Raw genomic sequence first — 16,281 nt, forward strand, 5'->3', positions numbered from 1 at the left:
GCCCGAGCACGTATCGTAGATGGGCTGCCATCCTTTAACCTCCAAATGGCACTAACATCTACTGCCAATAAATGATAGGCTGAATCCGCCAATGCTAAAGTACAGTCCTACACACCATTACAGATTTACAACAGCATACATTACTCGTGTAATGAGCGGAGCGGTGGCGCATAGTGGGCTACGGGGTTTTCACGCTGGGCTTGCAATCCAGAGGTCGTCGTCGGTTCGATTCCATTTCCCGGCGCAGTAGCTGCAAGTAATGGGACAATCGCACGGCATTTAACCCCTTCCCGCCACCCAGCAGAATAAATGCGCACACGACAGTCGATGCCTGATCAACGTGGAAGTGTTGGCCAAATACCATCTAGAGAGCCCACCTTTAACGGAGGCCCTTCCGCAGCCAGTTACGTGAACAAAAACATCCATTGTTGCACCGTTCAATTTAAAGTGGAGGGCAAAATAATGAACCACGCGATAACTTAGCACGCCGAATCCGTTTGTACGCGTCCATTGATTACGATGCTGAACCCATTTCGGAACCCCGGTAATTGATTCTGAAAACGGTTATTGAAATAGATGCTTAAAACGGTTACCAGTTTGACTTGTGAAATCGGTTACCGGTTTGCAGATTACCGCTTCACCAACCGTAACCACCTCTTTGGGTTTGATCCAACGCGCAAGATCTTCCACGAAGCTCATGGGCCACCCAGGGCCACAGGTATTGTGAGGCCCCCAGTAATATTTTCAAAAGGAAAACAAAGTAAAACATTTTTTACAAGGCTAACAACAAAAATTCAGCATTCACAAGTGAAATAACTTTTCACTGAAATCTCTGGAGGCCCTCCAGCTGACGGAGGCCCCTGGGCTTGCAGCCCCTAAAGCCCTCGGTGCCTTGATCCGGAACCTGGGGCCACCCTCAAACCGCACCCGCCCACGGCAGCAGCAGCAGGTGCTGATATCTGATGCACAAATGGACGGAAGAAAAATGCAAACTGCGGTCACCCAGAACAGACCGACCGCACAACGTAATGAGAGCGCGATCCACAAATTCAAATTCATTTATTAGGTATAGCCCTGTGAGCCATTCGGCTCTTGAATCGGGTGCAACCGCAACAAACAAAAAACATGAACAAGAAAACATCTTAAAGTGAATATTGCAACCGCAATAAACAAAAAACATGAACAAAAAAACATCTTAAAGTGAATGTGTGACTTTGTGCAAACAGAAAATCCAAGAAAAGACAGCACAATATTGCAGAAAAAACACCGTACACCAACGCTGTGTGCAAAAATCCCAAATGCGAACGAGAGAGAGACAGAGAGATATCACAGCCGGTGACAGGCCACTCCGCGGCTACTCCCTGCCGAGGTCGCCCGCCTGCCTCGCTCGGTCTGACCACCTGAATGTGAAATTGCAGTCGGAGCTCTCTGCATTGACATTGGCCCAAGCCGCATGAAAGAAGGAAAAGTCCAACTCTGCGATGTTGGGGGGGGGGGGAGAGTTTTGATTGGCTGTTGGAAGGCGGGCGGGCGGGGGGGGGGGACGAGAATGGTACGGTCCGTGACGTCACTTGTCACATGACCGCCGCTCCACATATATAAGAGCGAGCGCATCGTGACGCCCCTCTCACTTCCAGAGCTGCCCCCCCCACAATCAGCACCCACCTCAAGTTGGACTAAAGCGAGACTCGCGGGGCGGCTCGACTATTAAAGCTCTCACTCACTCGCTCACACACGCCACGTACCACACGCCAAACCGTCAACCTCGACGCAGAAACAACAAGGACAAGCAAGATGTCGTCCTCGCCAGAATACTCGCCGTTCTTCGGCGTCATGGGCGCCTCCGCCGCCATGGTGTTCAGCGGTGAGAGGAGAGAGCGAGAGGAGAGCCGGGGAGGAGGGAGGGGAGATCGGTCATTTTACATTCGCTAACGTTGATGCGGCGTCGTCGTTGTTAACCCGGCGATCACGCTGGGGAAGGTGGTGGTGGTGGGGGTTTTGCTCGTGCAGCCAATGGCATGCGCTGGTAGTGGTGGTGGTAGTGGCGCGTGTCTGCGGTGGAGATTTCGAAGCCGTCCTCCCCGCGGTTCCCCTCCCTCACCACCACCATCATCCTCCCCTCGTCACCTTGTGGCGGATGCGGCAGCCGGGGGGGGCGCCATCTTCTCTCTTCTCTCTCTGGCGGTGTGGAGGGGGAGGGCTTCTCTCTCCGCTCGCTCTCTCCGTGACCGATTTAAAGACGTCTTGGCAATTTTAAAACATGTCGCCTCGAGTCCACGGTGTTAAATACGATGGGGAGAGAGGGGGTGGGGGGTGTGTGCAGTCGACACAAGCCTCCACCGACATCGGCGTTTCAAATTAAACGTCGGGGAGGGTGGATTTTTTTTGTGTTGAAGTCGCGTGCGATGTTGGTGTTTGTAATTGAGGCTCACGCGGAGCTGACCTTGCGAACGTCTGAATGTGGTGGTGGTGAGGAGGAGGAGGAAGAGGTAGTAGCACCGGCCGATGGGAGATACCCCCCCCTCCCTCCAACCCGCGTTAATTGTAATATTTAATTAACGAAACGCCCTTGATTAAGATAATTTGGACAAATCTCGTTGTGGGCTGGTCGCCGTTTTTAATGTAAATGGAAGGCGTTGGACAATTGGGGTGCGTCGCGGCACGAATGCGGGCTAAAGAGGGATAAAAATGTGTACAGTCACGGTGACGATGAGTGGTGTGGCTGATGGTGGATAATGATCAAACCTGTGGTTTTGGCCGGGCGAGAATCATCAATGCCGGAGGTTTGCTGCGGTGTGCGATTTGTTCGTGAAACATCTGGCGCCATTGACTGCGAGAGAGAGAGCCTTGTGTGGCGCTGGGCGTAACGCGTGTCGTGGTGATGATGATGGTAGGAGCCCAGGAGCAATGTGTGCGTGTGTGGAAGACATAATGTACAGACAGGCACCAACACCAACCAACCACCATCCTCTTAGCCTTCATTAATATCTAGCTGAGCCGCCCCCCCCCCATTTGGACGAAATGATGATCTGCGTTGATAACAAAAAACTGTAGCAAAAAAATTTCGCGCAAAAAAAAATAGCACGTACGTGGAATATAATAACCATTGCGTTTCACCAGGGGGGAAGGCCATAATCCATCAGCGGATTGACAATGACGTGACGATCATATGGTTGAGAGCTGTGACATCGACTACTGGGATACCCCCCCCCCTCATGTGGTGTGAGCCCCGATCAGAAGGTACCCCGGGGTTGTGAGTATTCGAGTGGTGGTGGCTGCTGTGTAAAGAAGGACAAGATGAATTCCCTCCCCCCTCCTCCTCCCCACCTCTGCTGCCTGGCAGACAAAAGGCGAGGCGAGACGCGGGGCGGAAGATGCAGTCAGCTGACTGCCAGGGCCCCATGTGACAGAGTAATCATTCACCACCCCCTATCATGACTGGTTTAGAGCCAGGTTAAAAGATAAAAACTAGCCACGGTTTTTTTCGCTAAATATATTGTTGTATTCTAGATTTGAAGCTTTCGTGACTGCAAGGATCCATACTCTTTGGGTTTTTTTGGCAAAGTCACGTAGGCAAGGTGGACATAATAAGAATGCGTTTCTGTCTTACCGTTTGAATGAGGGTCATTGCCCTCCTCCCCCCCAGCCCGCTTGTGTTGGTGCATTACAAGACAAGTAAGTGGTGGTTCGACATGTGACCAACTCGAAACGGAAGCTTAACCGGGTTGAGCTTCGTTGGTGCTTGGATGGGTAACCACCATGGCACGCCAAGTCATCACGTGACACTGCGAAGGCAGGGAGGGCCAAGGGATGGGGCAGCAAAAAAAGCCATTTTACCGTGATGTGCTCCCAGTATACACCAGTCCGTACTGACCCAAAGATTTACACAGCCAACATCTTCGCAAAGGAGTGTCGTGACAAACATGGCGAGCGCTTGTTCACTGCCAACGCATTCTCTTAAATTTGTATTGATTGTATATACATTCATCTCTGGGGTAGGTGTGGTAGTGATCATCTCACTGGATGTCTATCCCAGAAAGCCAAACCATGCCTGCCATTGTTGCCGAGAACTGACCCGATCCTGGGATGACCATAGACTGAAAATAAGTAGCTTGTGTTGTGGCCGAATTATTTTAAACATAAACTTCCTCCTTTAAGGTGAGTTTAAAGCTTGAAATGTATAAGATTTTTGCGAACGTGATACAGTAACCTAGATTTATGTTAAAGGGTCAGTCAAGTCGATTGTGCTATGTTTATGCTCCGTGTGAAAATAGCCATTGGCCATGCCAGCAGAAATTACTGGTGAGGTGTGATGACCTCAATGACCTGGATCTGGTGACATTTCGATGTCGGTTATGCTGGATAGGCCATGCCTCAACACAAGGAAAGGTACAGCGTTGTGAATCCCATCTCCGTCAATTGCCCAGTGTAGCTAATTTTGACTAAACCATTCAAGTGGAACTCTATGAAATTGTTCTATTTTCAAAAAAACATTGAAAACTATCTTCCATGGCTTGAAAATATATATGATCTAAATACTCTTTTTACATGTTAATAAATGGGATTTTATTGCCGAAGGGACATGTATGCTATCTTTGGCAGCAACATGGGCCAGGCACCCCCCCTATTTTTTTAATGTAATCATAAATTACCCGCAGTGCATAATTTGTAAGTGAGGGGAGAGACTGCAGTGGGCCTGGGCAGTAAAGAAAATGAGACGGATGCATCTTTCAATGCGTTCGTCCAACATAATAAATATTTAAAATAAAATTGGAGCGGCAGGCCTGCACGAGAGTTTGTTTTCCGTTTGTATGCGACATTGGTGCCACGTAGTCAGGATCAGGTGACCGAGCGTGGGCGTGATTCTCCTGCTTCAGGTAAAAAAAAAATCCCCAGCTCTAAAGTCTGAGACTTTAAAAAAAAAGCCATCTCGTGACTACTGGTCACGGCGCTGTTGTAAAAAAAGGAGTGTCCACTTGCCGTCACTAATCTCATAACCGTTGCGCTGGAAAGGATGCGTTTGGATTATGAATATTGATGCGGTGTTGGCATCCAAGGATGCTGTTTATCATTTCATTTATACCCCGTGTGCGCAGAGAGGTGGATGTTTACGTGTGAAACCAATTTTTCTTAAATTGATTTGAGTGTTTAAAATGCGTTTCTGTTGATGAACGTAAGATTGGCCCATGGGCTGATTTTGTTCATTGTTGCCTTAAGTTAGATTTTTGATTTGCACAGCTTGTCCAAAATACCAAGATTGTAAGTTTTAAGTCTCCCACGTGAATAACTTGCGCCTCGTGCAGTGTCTTGTGGGAGTGACTCGAGTTTTACATTTTTACAGCCATAAAACCCCCGACCTCCTTGGACAGTGCACAAAATGGACCCAACTTCCCTGATGTGTAACGTTAATGGTGCATCTAGGCTTTGGGTAAAATTAAACTTACGACGCCCACCGCAATGTAGAATATTGCCTCACTTGCCAAAGCGTTTTTAACCGGCTGCTGTGTTGGTCAAGAAAAGTGTCCTTGTCATCAGATTTAAGAAGTGGACAGTGCTGATCTCTTGGCAAGCCCAGAGCCACGCAGCCTCTCAGCCATCTTGATTGTTGTTGCCGCTTTCTCCCCCGCACAGATGACCGAAACTGCAAAGCAGAACCATTATGCTCTTCAACGTTCGTGTCCTTTATTCAATAGGGGAGCGAACAAAACATTCAATGGGCTCTCCATTGCTGCAAACTCCGCTAGGTCATCCGTTGTCTTTTTGCATTGTAGATCTCCATCCAGACCACGGAATTGATGATCCTTGTTTATTCACTCCTTTACTTTATAGTGAGCCCCCCCCCCGTGGTTATTTACTTAATTATTTTCATTTTTAATGTTAAAATGCTCGGGGCTTCTTGTGTATTGTGGGAGAATTGTTTTCATCCGCTTGTAAAGGGAATGCGCACATTCCCACGCAGTGTGGCCTTCATCCCATCAAGAAGCCTCCTCGCCATTGTGCCCCGTACTATTAACAAGTGCTCTTCCCCCCCCTCGTTCGTGTATTGTCACAACCAACAATTGCATGCACCTTCCATAGTTGCAGGAATCTTGACTGGTTTTTTGTTTGTTTTTTAATAGGGGTTAATGTGCACAGGGTGTTGACACGGACACATGACTAGCTCGAGCCAGATATAGCTCACTGCAGCCCGGCTCGGCGAAGATGGTGTTCAGGTTTGTTCTCGTTGTTGCTGGTGCTTTCCCCGCGTCCTTGCCGAGCGATCTGCCGTGGCTAGTGACGATACAGTCTGGATTTTTCCAGTTTCCTGCTCAAAGGGCATTTAATCGATACCACAGTGGATAATTTGCAAGCGGGGTTTCATGGCCGGTGACGTTCCGTGGGCGTTTATGCTCTACGTTGCATTTTAATTTCACTTGAGAAGATCAAACCAAGGAGAGGATGGCTTGTGTAAGGGACACTGTTGATGCCTGGTGGGAGTGAATAGTTTGCACCAACGGAAGTGCTCTGTGCCATTTCCCGATTCCCAACTTCACGTGCAGCGGTGACTCTCAAGACTTATTCACCAGTGACCCGAAATACAGAGAACGCACAATCAATGCCGATGTAACTCATCCTTTAATTATTTTCTAATTGTAAATCGAGATGAAAGTAATTGATGCTTTAGCGATTTCAATTTTAAATTTCATGGTTTTTAAATAGTTTTAACGAAATTAAATTCCGTTTTAGTTTCGTCGGCTGTGCAAAGGGAATTTGAAATGGTGGGACTTATTCATTTTTAAAAATTGGCTTTACATTTGTAATCCACTGAGAGGCACAAAGTTTATATCATCCTGCGTGTCACGTCTCATGGCCGTTATTGCTTATACTGTCATGTCCATTGTACGTTTTCAAAGTCCATTCAGCTGGGTCACCTATTACTGGAATTTTAAACACGCTTTTGGCCAAGTACGTTTTGCAGAGAAAATAAAAATGCACTGGAGGCTTGTAGCGTTTCCTCCTGATGAAATGCTCGATGTGTCTCTTGACAAATGAGTGCTTCCATACGAGTGAATCAATGGTGCCTTAACAGTGTATGAAATCACGCGACCGCCTTTGTCACTGCGAGTCGTCCTGCATGCGAATGAGTGACAATGGGAGGCTCCTCCCACTGAAGTCGACCAGCTATTTTTTGAATATGATCAACAATTGCAGAAATCGTCACTTTATAAGGGTAATAATTACATGCCTAGTTATCCCAATTCAAAAGTTAAGATGGTTGCATTGAAGATAACTAGTGGTATTTTTACACGGTTAGTAATTATAAATGGAAGCTATGCATCTAGAAGTCAAGGGACACGAAAAAAACCTGCCACAGTAGACTGGTTAAATGGGGCAGCTGAATTTCTTTACGGCAACATTTTGTTTTTTATTCGCCTTCCGATTTGATGAATGAGCTCTTGCCACTCGCAACCTGGAATGCCAATGTAGTGAAACGCTTGTCTTGAGATTCCACTTAATTCTCTTGCTGCTTGAATGTACATAACGTGATGTGCCCTTTATTTCATCTAGTCGATGTAAGCTCAATGTATCCCCTGTAGCAGCAGTTCAGGCAGATATTCACTTATGACAGGGTTTGATTTGGTTAGAGGCTTTATTCATACTAGATCTTGTTGGGGAAAGCCAAATGGTCCTGTCCATACATTGACCGTCACATTGTTCGTGTGCAGCATTTGAGACTTTTTTTGAGGTAGAGCAGATAAGAATCCCTGGAATCCATTGCTGGGTGTGGCATTAGTCCCTGCAGTCTTTTGTATGACATTTGACTTCCCTGGGTGTAATAGGCTGGCAATGAAGTCGTCTTGTAGACCTTTTTCTTAGTTAAAAAATGAACAACATGAGAACATGTAACATTGGTCTGCGTCGAGGCAAAGGTTGCTTACACATTTGACGCAGTATTGTCGACCGCAACGCTGAAGGTAACACAAACCCAAGCTATATTAAGCTTTTCACCAGTCCAAGGACGGTTGCCAGCTTACACCCACCAGGCCAGTTTTGTGAAATGTATTTGGCAGCTTGGGTCACACATGCTTTGCGGCTGCTTGCACCAATTTATCACACCTGCACCCACCTTGGGTTTTTTTGCCGTAGAAGTCTTAATTAGCACCTAACCAGTGTGTGATACTTTTTGCATTGTGTTAGTGATTAATTGGCAGTGCGTTCTGCGGACTACGTTAAGGGGAGCTCATTTCGGTTATCGGGCAAATGGCGTGCGTGTCCGACTGATCGCTGCACGCTTTACTGGTGCCGAGGCACCATTCTTCGGCAGTTATGAGTTACGACGCACCATAAGTTACAGGCAATGCCGCCGGACCACGGTTACATTAGTAATTCACTTGGCAGTGTGTGTTTTTTCTACGTGTTTCTAAATAATGATTTTCTTGGCAGGCGAACGGTGTACTTGTACAGGAGATATGTTCCCAGCACTGCTGGGCCCAGTTGCCGACAGCTGATTGTATTGCTTGCAGGCCAGACCCCTCGCTACATACACGCCAATTACATGTTGTCTTGCTTTTTATAAATCTGGCAATGTTTACCTTTTGGCTAATGTTTTCACTTTCGGTATAAATTACGAAATTTAAATGTTTATTTAAAAATTGCTTTACAGCGTTAACTCTTTAATAAAAAACCGAAAGTCTCTTGGACAATTAAATGTCACCGCACTGCATAAATGTCAATTACCCGCGCAAGGCATGCAATATTATGTTAAAACAATACTCGTAATTAGTGACATTTTGGCAAGGAATTACCATGGTTAATTTCCACTGCGCATTACATAATGCCTGGGGAAAAAAGGTTAATAAATGATTGTTCCATTGGCGTGCAACATACCGCAACATAAGCACGGTAGCTAAATTCCAGGTTTGCTTGCCTGGAGCTTGACGTTATTGCATTGCTTGGATATGGAGCCTCGATGTCCACTGTGCAAGAATAGAACATTTATTTGTCCTACATTACCTGTTTCATGAATCTTTCAGCTCGAGTTCGTGCTGTGCTTTCCTTTCCAGTGCTGTGCAGCATCAGCCCATCGACTCGTGGAACCTCACCCATTTGAAATGTAGCATCTCTTTCATAAGAATTGGCCTGGATAATGAGCTTTATATCCAACTATGCCACTTGACGGTCTAAAATAACCCATATCATATCAGAATCTATATTTATCCTGGAGAAATCCAATATTCGGTCGTTTCAAAGCTCTTAGAAACAATGCTGTGTTTTTAAAAAGCGCACAATCTCGTATGTTTCTTCATAAAATCCTTCCAAGAAGCGTAGATAACAGCCTTGGGTAGATTTTCAATAGTGTGTCGTTCGGGAGCCAAACTCGTCCAAGGCCACGCGTGATTGTTTTATTTTGATTTGCTGTATGATATGAGCATCGGCCATAAAACGTGATCCTTGCAAAAAAAGGCAGCACAGCGCTATTAAGCACCCTGGTAAATCTAGCGGGGAGCACCGCTCTGTGTGTGCTTAATTACCCCGGGCTCCTCGTTGTAGAGTCAAACACTTGGGGAGCGGCACTGTTGTTTTTGCCGCACTGGATTGAGGATGACGCTTAATCCTGCGCCTCCTTTCGTCTTCCGTCGCATTGTTAAATTCTGCATCGTGGTGCCAATTTTGCACCCTGCGGCCGTGCGACTTGTGCAGGCAGGCATATCCAACAGCCGCGTGGCGATGTCATCTGCACGCACACCCACGCAGACGGTTCAATGTTCGATGGAGTCAAAGACGGGTGTGTGCAGCACCAGCAGGGCGGCTGCATTCCCCGGTCTGCTGATTTTGCACATGATGCAGGCGGGCCAATTCATTCCTTATCTTGTTGGGTTCGGGGGGGGTAGCTGTTAAGAATGCTCCCAACAGAACGTAAGACCTCGGATTGTTGATCACTTTCAGACCCACCGTTTTGTTGAGTTGAGTGTTCAAAGTGAACCCTTGCAACGCGGCTATTTTGTAGAGTTGACTGATGGATCGTGTGACATGGATTTCTCAACATTTTTATGGATTTCCCCTACTTCACTTGAAATGGTTTTGCTGCAGTCCTTGTGATTACTACACTAGATGTTGATTGTAGTCTCGCTTAACTACAAACGACGATTGACTGCATGAAGTGCGGGATAGAAGATCGGTGGACTTCTCCTTCAAAAGGGCCAGACGTCTTGGAAGCGTTTGGAGTACCCACATTTTGTTAAACCATACGTCACCTGCTGATCGACTAACCATAGTGTGCCCATTCACCCTGCTGGGGGGGGAGGGGGTTTTATGGGAGATTGTCAAACCACATTTTGGACAGTTACAGAATGCATGGTTTTTCATCCTTTTTGTTCTCGATTATCTACATTCGGTTGCTTTTGCCTCTGTCAGTCGGTTCCCCCCCTGCCCCCCAACCATGTCGTGACTGATGGCGCGAATTGCGTGTTCCTGCAGCGCTGGGCGCTGCGTACGGCACGGCCAAGAGCGGCACGGGCATCGCCGCCATGTCGGTGATGCGGCCGGAGCTCATTATGAAGTCCATCATCCCTGTCGTCATGGCGGGTATCATCGCCATCTACGGGCTCGTGGTGGCCGTGCTCATTGCCAACGGCCTCACCGAAAACATCACCCTCTTCAAGTGAGCGTTGCGTGCGCAGGGCACCCTGTGCCTTGGGGGGTGGGTAGTCGTGCCTGAATTGCCACGGTGCGTGAAAAGTTACTGATCGCGATGGTCCAGTGTGGGCCTCATAATATTGATGTTCCATTGCTAATGGTTAAAGGTAATGAAAGGTGGGAGCCCTGTAATCGCTTCCTCGTGCAACTGCTCTTGGAAGGACCTCGACTCAAGGGTATTTTGCCTACTCTTCCACCAGGCATGTTGGAACAGTTGAGAGTACCCACCCACACCTTGCCCCATCACAAGTGACCTGCCAATCGACTTAAGTGGAGTGTACCCATTTATACTGCTTGGTGGACAGAGGCAGAGCCATTTGGCTAGCTGGCTTATTGCTTCAACTGCTGTACCGAAAGATCAATGGAATCGGTGAGCTGCATCGTAGCAACTACATTGTGCCAACCATTATACCACTCGGCATTTCATAGTTTTAACGCTAAAACTGTGAAATTCCTCTCAACCTTGTACCCATTTCCCTTCTGCATATTATCTGTGGCCCAGGTTCATTTGGCATAACATATTTTTGTCAGTGCTGTTTATTGCTGTTACATAAGCCTTTAACAGACCATAAGTGGTGGCAGTCTTATTATTTGTAATATACGTACAACTGCTTGCTCTTATAAACGCAGGTAATAGGGTTGACCCATAGCGCCTCAAATAGAGTGCACACATTTCCATTGTAGGCTTTATATTACATGCAATTGTAAACCCAATCCTCAAACTGAATTTTTTCCCATTCCCCAATAGGCCGCCCCAGGTCCTTTGAGGTGTTTGTGTGTGGGAAGAAACGGGTGTAAATGGAACTCTCTTGTGGGAGGCAGAGGGTGTTTGGACAAATTCCACTGTCCACTACATTCATTGCATTATGCTTTACAGATCCTGGACGGTGCTGGAAGTTATAGTTTCTGCTTGACATTGATCAGTTCCACTTTCATTTCTTCTAAAAAGAATGGCATCACAAATGGGGAAACTTTGCTTTACAAACGCATTTGCACAGGATGATACAGGACCACAATATTTAAATATATTTTTGTCGGTCTGTATAACATTCGGTTCTCGGGAAATGTATGTAAATGCGCTTAATTTGTATTTGTTTTATAGAACGTGAAATGGGGCATTTGATGTATTCGGTATTAATAATATAAAAAAACATCACAGAACAGGAGCACACGATGGTGCCGGGCATTACGCAACTAGTTTTGATCTTGCAATAATGATTTACATTTGTAAGGCGAAATTTAATCCAAGGATCCCGATGCGTCATACAATTCAAAGTTGTCCAGTGCGACGTTGAATTGTCGAGCGTCAAAATACAACCGCGTTCTCACGGTCCTTTACAAAATCAAGGGGAGAAAATATGGGGAGCGGAAATTAATATTTTGAAAAAGCGGCAGCAGTCATAGGGCAGAGGAGAAGAGTGAAAGTCTTGAGCCTAATCTTGGACAGGGAGTCGAGGACGCAGATGGCTGGAGGGAAGTAGTTAAACGGATGGGACGACAGAGGAGAAAAACGACCTGCCCCCAGAGTGAAGGTTGACTTACTATTGACATGCGATGTGCACTGGAAGTGTTTGCCAGACCTTTACTAAATACAAAAGATGATTGTACGGCGTTCAAAAGTGTGCGTATAGATTAAATCATGAATCTTTCTCATTGGCAGCCTGCTGATTGGTTTTCCTCTCCAGTGCATAAACAGAAATGAAGGGCATTTTGGCCAATCTCATAATTTGATTGCATGGAAGTGATAGGTTTGTCATGTCATCTGTTTATAGTTGTGGTTCGGCATGTCTAAAATGATTGAAACTCCAGATGGATCGAAGCTAAATTTATCCATTGCATTGAGCTCCAGAAAAATTCGTAAGCCAACCGACACAAGACTGACAAGGATTGTTCTTGTCTGCTCGAAATGATTTTTTTAAAGATGGGATATTAGAACATTGAGGTGGCTCCTTGCAGACCTGGGCATTGTATCACCTACAGTGGAGTAGATGTAGTAAAAATCAATGATTCTGTGGCCCGTGAAAGGTGTATTGATCTGCCATTCTGTCACCCTAGAATATGATTTCCATTGGACGTAAATGAAAGTAGAGGGCGGTGCAGTACGTGGTGAAGAGTGATTCTTGCCTTGCTCCATCTTATCACATTCACCCGATTTTGGATGAAGGCTTCAAATGGTGGCTGATTCGCCAGTCGGTCACCTCAATCAGGGCTGCGAGTTGGCATTGTAAGGATCAATGGTTTTCGTTAGTGCCGATTGCCACACTTCAAGCTGAAGTGTCTTCAAGGCATCCCTTCGGCTCTTGAAAACAACAAACGGCCTATCCTACAAATTCATTATGGATTGTCATGGTGTGCTGTGGGTAAACCGTCAAGTCTTGTCACCACGTTCAAATAAAATAACACTTTGGGTGTAGAGAAACATTTTTGCGCTGGTCGCTGGTAGGCAATTATGCTCGAGATGAAGTGATTCACATTCCTCGATTCGACGAATTTTCACAATTTGGTCATAAATTAAAATGTTCAAATCCTTTTTCATTGTGGTGAATGCAGCACTCTTGGCTGGTGGAGTCGTGTGGACCAGTGCAAATTAAAAATGTCTGATTCTTATGCAATTTTGTGCATTGTGATCATAAGTATTTTATATTAATTGATTCATCAATCCACTGCTGGTTGAAGGTCTCCCAAAGCTGCTGCCATATCCTGGAGTCGTGATGTAAAACTCCACTGAGCACCTCCACATTGATTCCAAGGGGGTGTGGGAGGGGGGGGTCCCTGCCACATGGTGCCTCCGATGGGTGGCGGGGTATAACTATTGAGTGGTAACGTGTCTCCCATGTGCTTGACCCTGTGCCCTGAGTATCACTGCTTACCTATGTTGCCTGTGTTCCTCCTCACTCACCCCTGGTGTGCCACTCTGCAGGAGCTTCATGCACCTGGGTGCGGGGTTGAGCGTGGGGCTGAGCGGGCTGGCGGCCGGCTTCGCCATCGGCATCGTTGGCGACGCGGGTGTGCGTGGCACGGCCCAGCAGCCGCGACTCTTTGTCGGCATGATCCTCATCCTCATTTTTGCCGAAGTGCTGGGTCTCTACGGTCTCATCGTGGCCCTCATCCTTTCCACAAAGTAAAAACGCAGCTCGCCCGAGCGCGCAACGCTGCACCCCTTGCGGGGGGGTGGGATTCGGTTAACGGGAACGTATTGGCACCGGGGGGGGTGGGGGGGGGGGTGAAGTAAAGGAAGGGGAGATGGTGCGGAAGGAGCGGGGAGAGGCTGTGTGCTTGTGTCGTTAAAGATAATTACACATTAAAGGGGGCGGTGCTTCATTTTGCATGTCTCCCGGCGCAGCTCTCGAGGTGTGCAGCGAGAAACGGCTTCGTTGTCTTTTTTTTTTCTTTTTAAAGGTCACGTATTGACAAACCACCCCCTTTGTCCCCACGGTACCGCTCGGTGCGTCCCGTTAAACCCCCAAGCCCTGCCGCTGAAGCTGCCCGCCATGTTACTATATACACGTGTTGTACAGAGATTCCACCCATAGCGATACATCTAAATTGCGGCGATTTATAGGATCACGACTTTGAGGTAACATCAGTATGCTCTTCGCCACTTCTGAAACACGTGATCTGTGTGTGAGGTTGGTCCGTTTTCATGGACATTTGTTCTGTTCCAAGATGTGAGCGTCGTCCAGCTTTGGTGAGGTCTTGGAACGGTGCTGCGCGTTGGAATGATTTTAAGAAATCTTCACCCGATTTACCGTAAACTTTGTGCAACACTTTCGGTGGGTTGTTTTGTAATTACGTGGAAATAATGACCGTTATGTTGCTTATTTCTTCATGTACTTTTAAGGTTGTAAAAGAAAAATGAAAGTAATATTTAAATTGATTGTGGTAACATGTTAAGATTCTGTACAAAAAAAGAAACGAATATATAACGAAAAAAGGATCGCTATGATTTTGCTGCCGTTTTTTGTGTGTTTGGCCAATTCTCCCCACATCTCGTTTGCGCACCGTTCATGTTTATCCCCTTTATGCCACCACTGACGGGTGTTAAGTGAAGTACAGAATAACTTAAGCCATCAATGTTACCTATCTTGCCAATCAATTAATTCAATGTGCTCAGCGACTTTCAAAATGTCATAAATAAAATCTATTAAATCCGAGGAGCAAGATATATCTTAGTAGGCAATGCATTTTCAGCATTTACACCTAAAGCCCTGAGCAGGAGAGGGCTGCATCTGACAACCACTTTTCTCTTCTTGGTGGTTATAAAACAATGCACGTTGTCGTAAACTTACACAAGCATCCCACAATGCATCACCAAACCTCCCTCGCACCCACCCAGCAACCCCTCCTTTGAATTAATCGATTGGCGCAATTGCCTCTTCTGTGCATATGTCTGCTCCCTACGTTGTTCCGTGCTCCCGTAGGTTTGAGTGTTAAGTGGGTGACGCATAGTGTCATTAGCGGAGTTTTGGTCTGTGACGCTTGTTGCTGTGATAGGCTGTGTGTGTGTAAAAGCTGCAAACTCCACCCCTTGCTCCCTCATGCGTTTGTAGGTTGCTTTGTGAAATGCTGTTTTAGTGCAGTATTGTTATCAATATGATGTTTAAATTCCACCATTGACCAATAAATGTAACTTAAATTATTCTTTGCCGATATATTTTTTCACATTTGCCAGTATTCGTACACCACTTTGACTAAACCACATCAAACTAGTATATGCCGCAAGACAATGAATGACTAGTATATTGAAGGTTTTTTGAGCTTGGCCGATTGCTCCGTTTTCGTGGAACGAATGGAAAATACACAATCAAATGTCTTAATCGCACCCAGCCTGTTGATAAAAACAACAGCACAGCGCTTTCCAGAAACGAACAATACTTTACAGATCTCGTCAAAGGAGTGCAAACTGTGACATGAACCCAAGTTGTCCAACAGCTTTTGGCTAACCATCAAACAAAGTCACTGCATAATGTGCTTTCAGATCCATTTATGCAGCCGTCTTGAGCGCTCTTCCAATCTTAGGAAGTCACTGGAGTTGACGCACTTTAAATTTTAGATTTAAAACTTTATTTAGAACTGCTTTGTGTTTTAGTTTGTCCTTCCCCCTGCACCTCCGATGAGCACGGTTGGATATGTACGGTGTGAAAAAAGTTAAATAGATGTAATGGTATATAATGGAGTTGAAAAGACATATACATCATCGTGACAATTTTTGAGTTAATGCAGTGGTGATGCATCCAGCCTGCGATTTCATTTTACACGGACTGTGGCCATGACTCGTACCACTTCGAAGCATGTTTCTGTGGGGGGGGGGATGGGGCACCTTGCCAAATGCCAGCTGTTTCAATACATTTCGTGCAAGCTGACCGCAAGGAACAGGCTGCCCCGACATGCACGGAACGCACACGTTATGGCCAAACTCAATTGCGACTGCATGCGGTATCATCCAATGTTCGTTCCACAGCCACGCAAGGGTTGTGCCGAGCCAGTGCAGCAAAGTTCCAGAGGCACGCAGTCTTTTTCACTGCAATGTGTAATGTTGAAACTAAGCTGTACACACTGGCACATCTGGCTGGTCATCTTTGCAGCCTGCAGCTTGTTGTTCTT

At 46.4% G+C, this 16,281-nt stretch overlaps 1 protein-coding gene across 1 annotated transcript; it reads left to right on the forward strand.

Moving 5' to 3' along the window:
- Positions 1-1,625: 1,625 nt before the first annotated feature.
- Positions 1,626-15,316, forward strand: ATP6V0C (ATPase H+ transporting V0 subunit c). Its single transcript, XM_078867080.1, has 3 exons — positions 1,626-1,864; positions 10,459-10,642; positions 13,598-15,316. The coding sequence occupies exons 1-3, from the start codon at positions 1,795-1,797 to the stop codon at positions 13,800-13,802; spliced, it is 459 nt and encodes a 152-aa protein (XP_078723206.1). The 5' UTR covers positions 1,626-1,794; the 3' UTR covers positions 13,803-15,316.
- The last annotated feature ends 965 nt before the right edge of the window (positions 15,317-16,281 follow it).

The sequence above is a fragment of the Lampetra fluviatilis genome, chromosome 23 (genome assembly GCF_964198595.1).
Source record: "Lampetra fluviatilis chromosome 23, kcLamFluv1.1, whole genome shotgun sequence".
NCBI lineage: Eukaryota > Metazoa > Chordata > Hyperoartia > Petromyzontiformes > Petromyzontidae > Lampetra > Lampetra fluviatilis.

What these genes read in the sequence shown, in the direction of transcription:
- ATP6V0C (XM_078867080.1), top strand. Translation starts at nt 1,795, where the DNA reads ATGTCGTCCTCGCCAGAATACTCGCCGTTCTTCGGCGTCATGGGCGCC. An exon ending in CGCCGCCATGGTGTTCAGCG is followed by an intron (nt 1,865 to 10,458) that starts GTGAGAGGAGAG and finishes GTGTTCCTGCAG; the next exon opens with CGCTGGGCGCTGCGTACGGC. An exon ending in GAAAACATCACCCTCTTCAA is followed by an intron (nt 10,643 to 13,597) that starts GTGAGCGTTGCG and finishes GCCACTCTGCAG; the next exon opens with GAGCTTCATGCACCTGGGTG.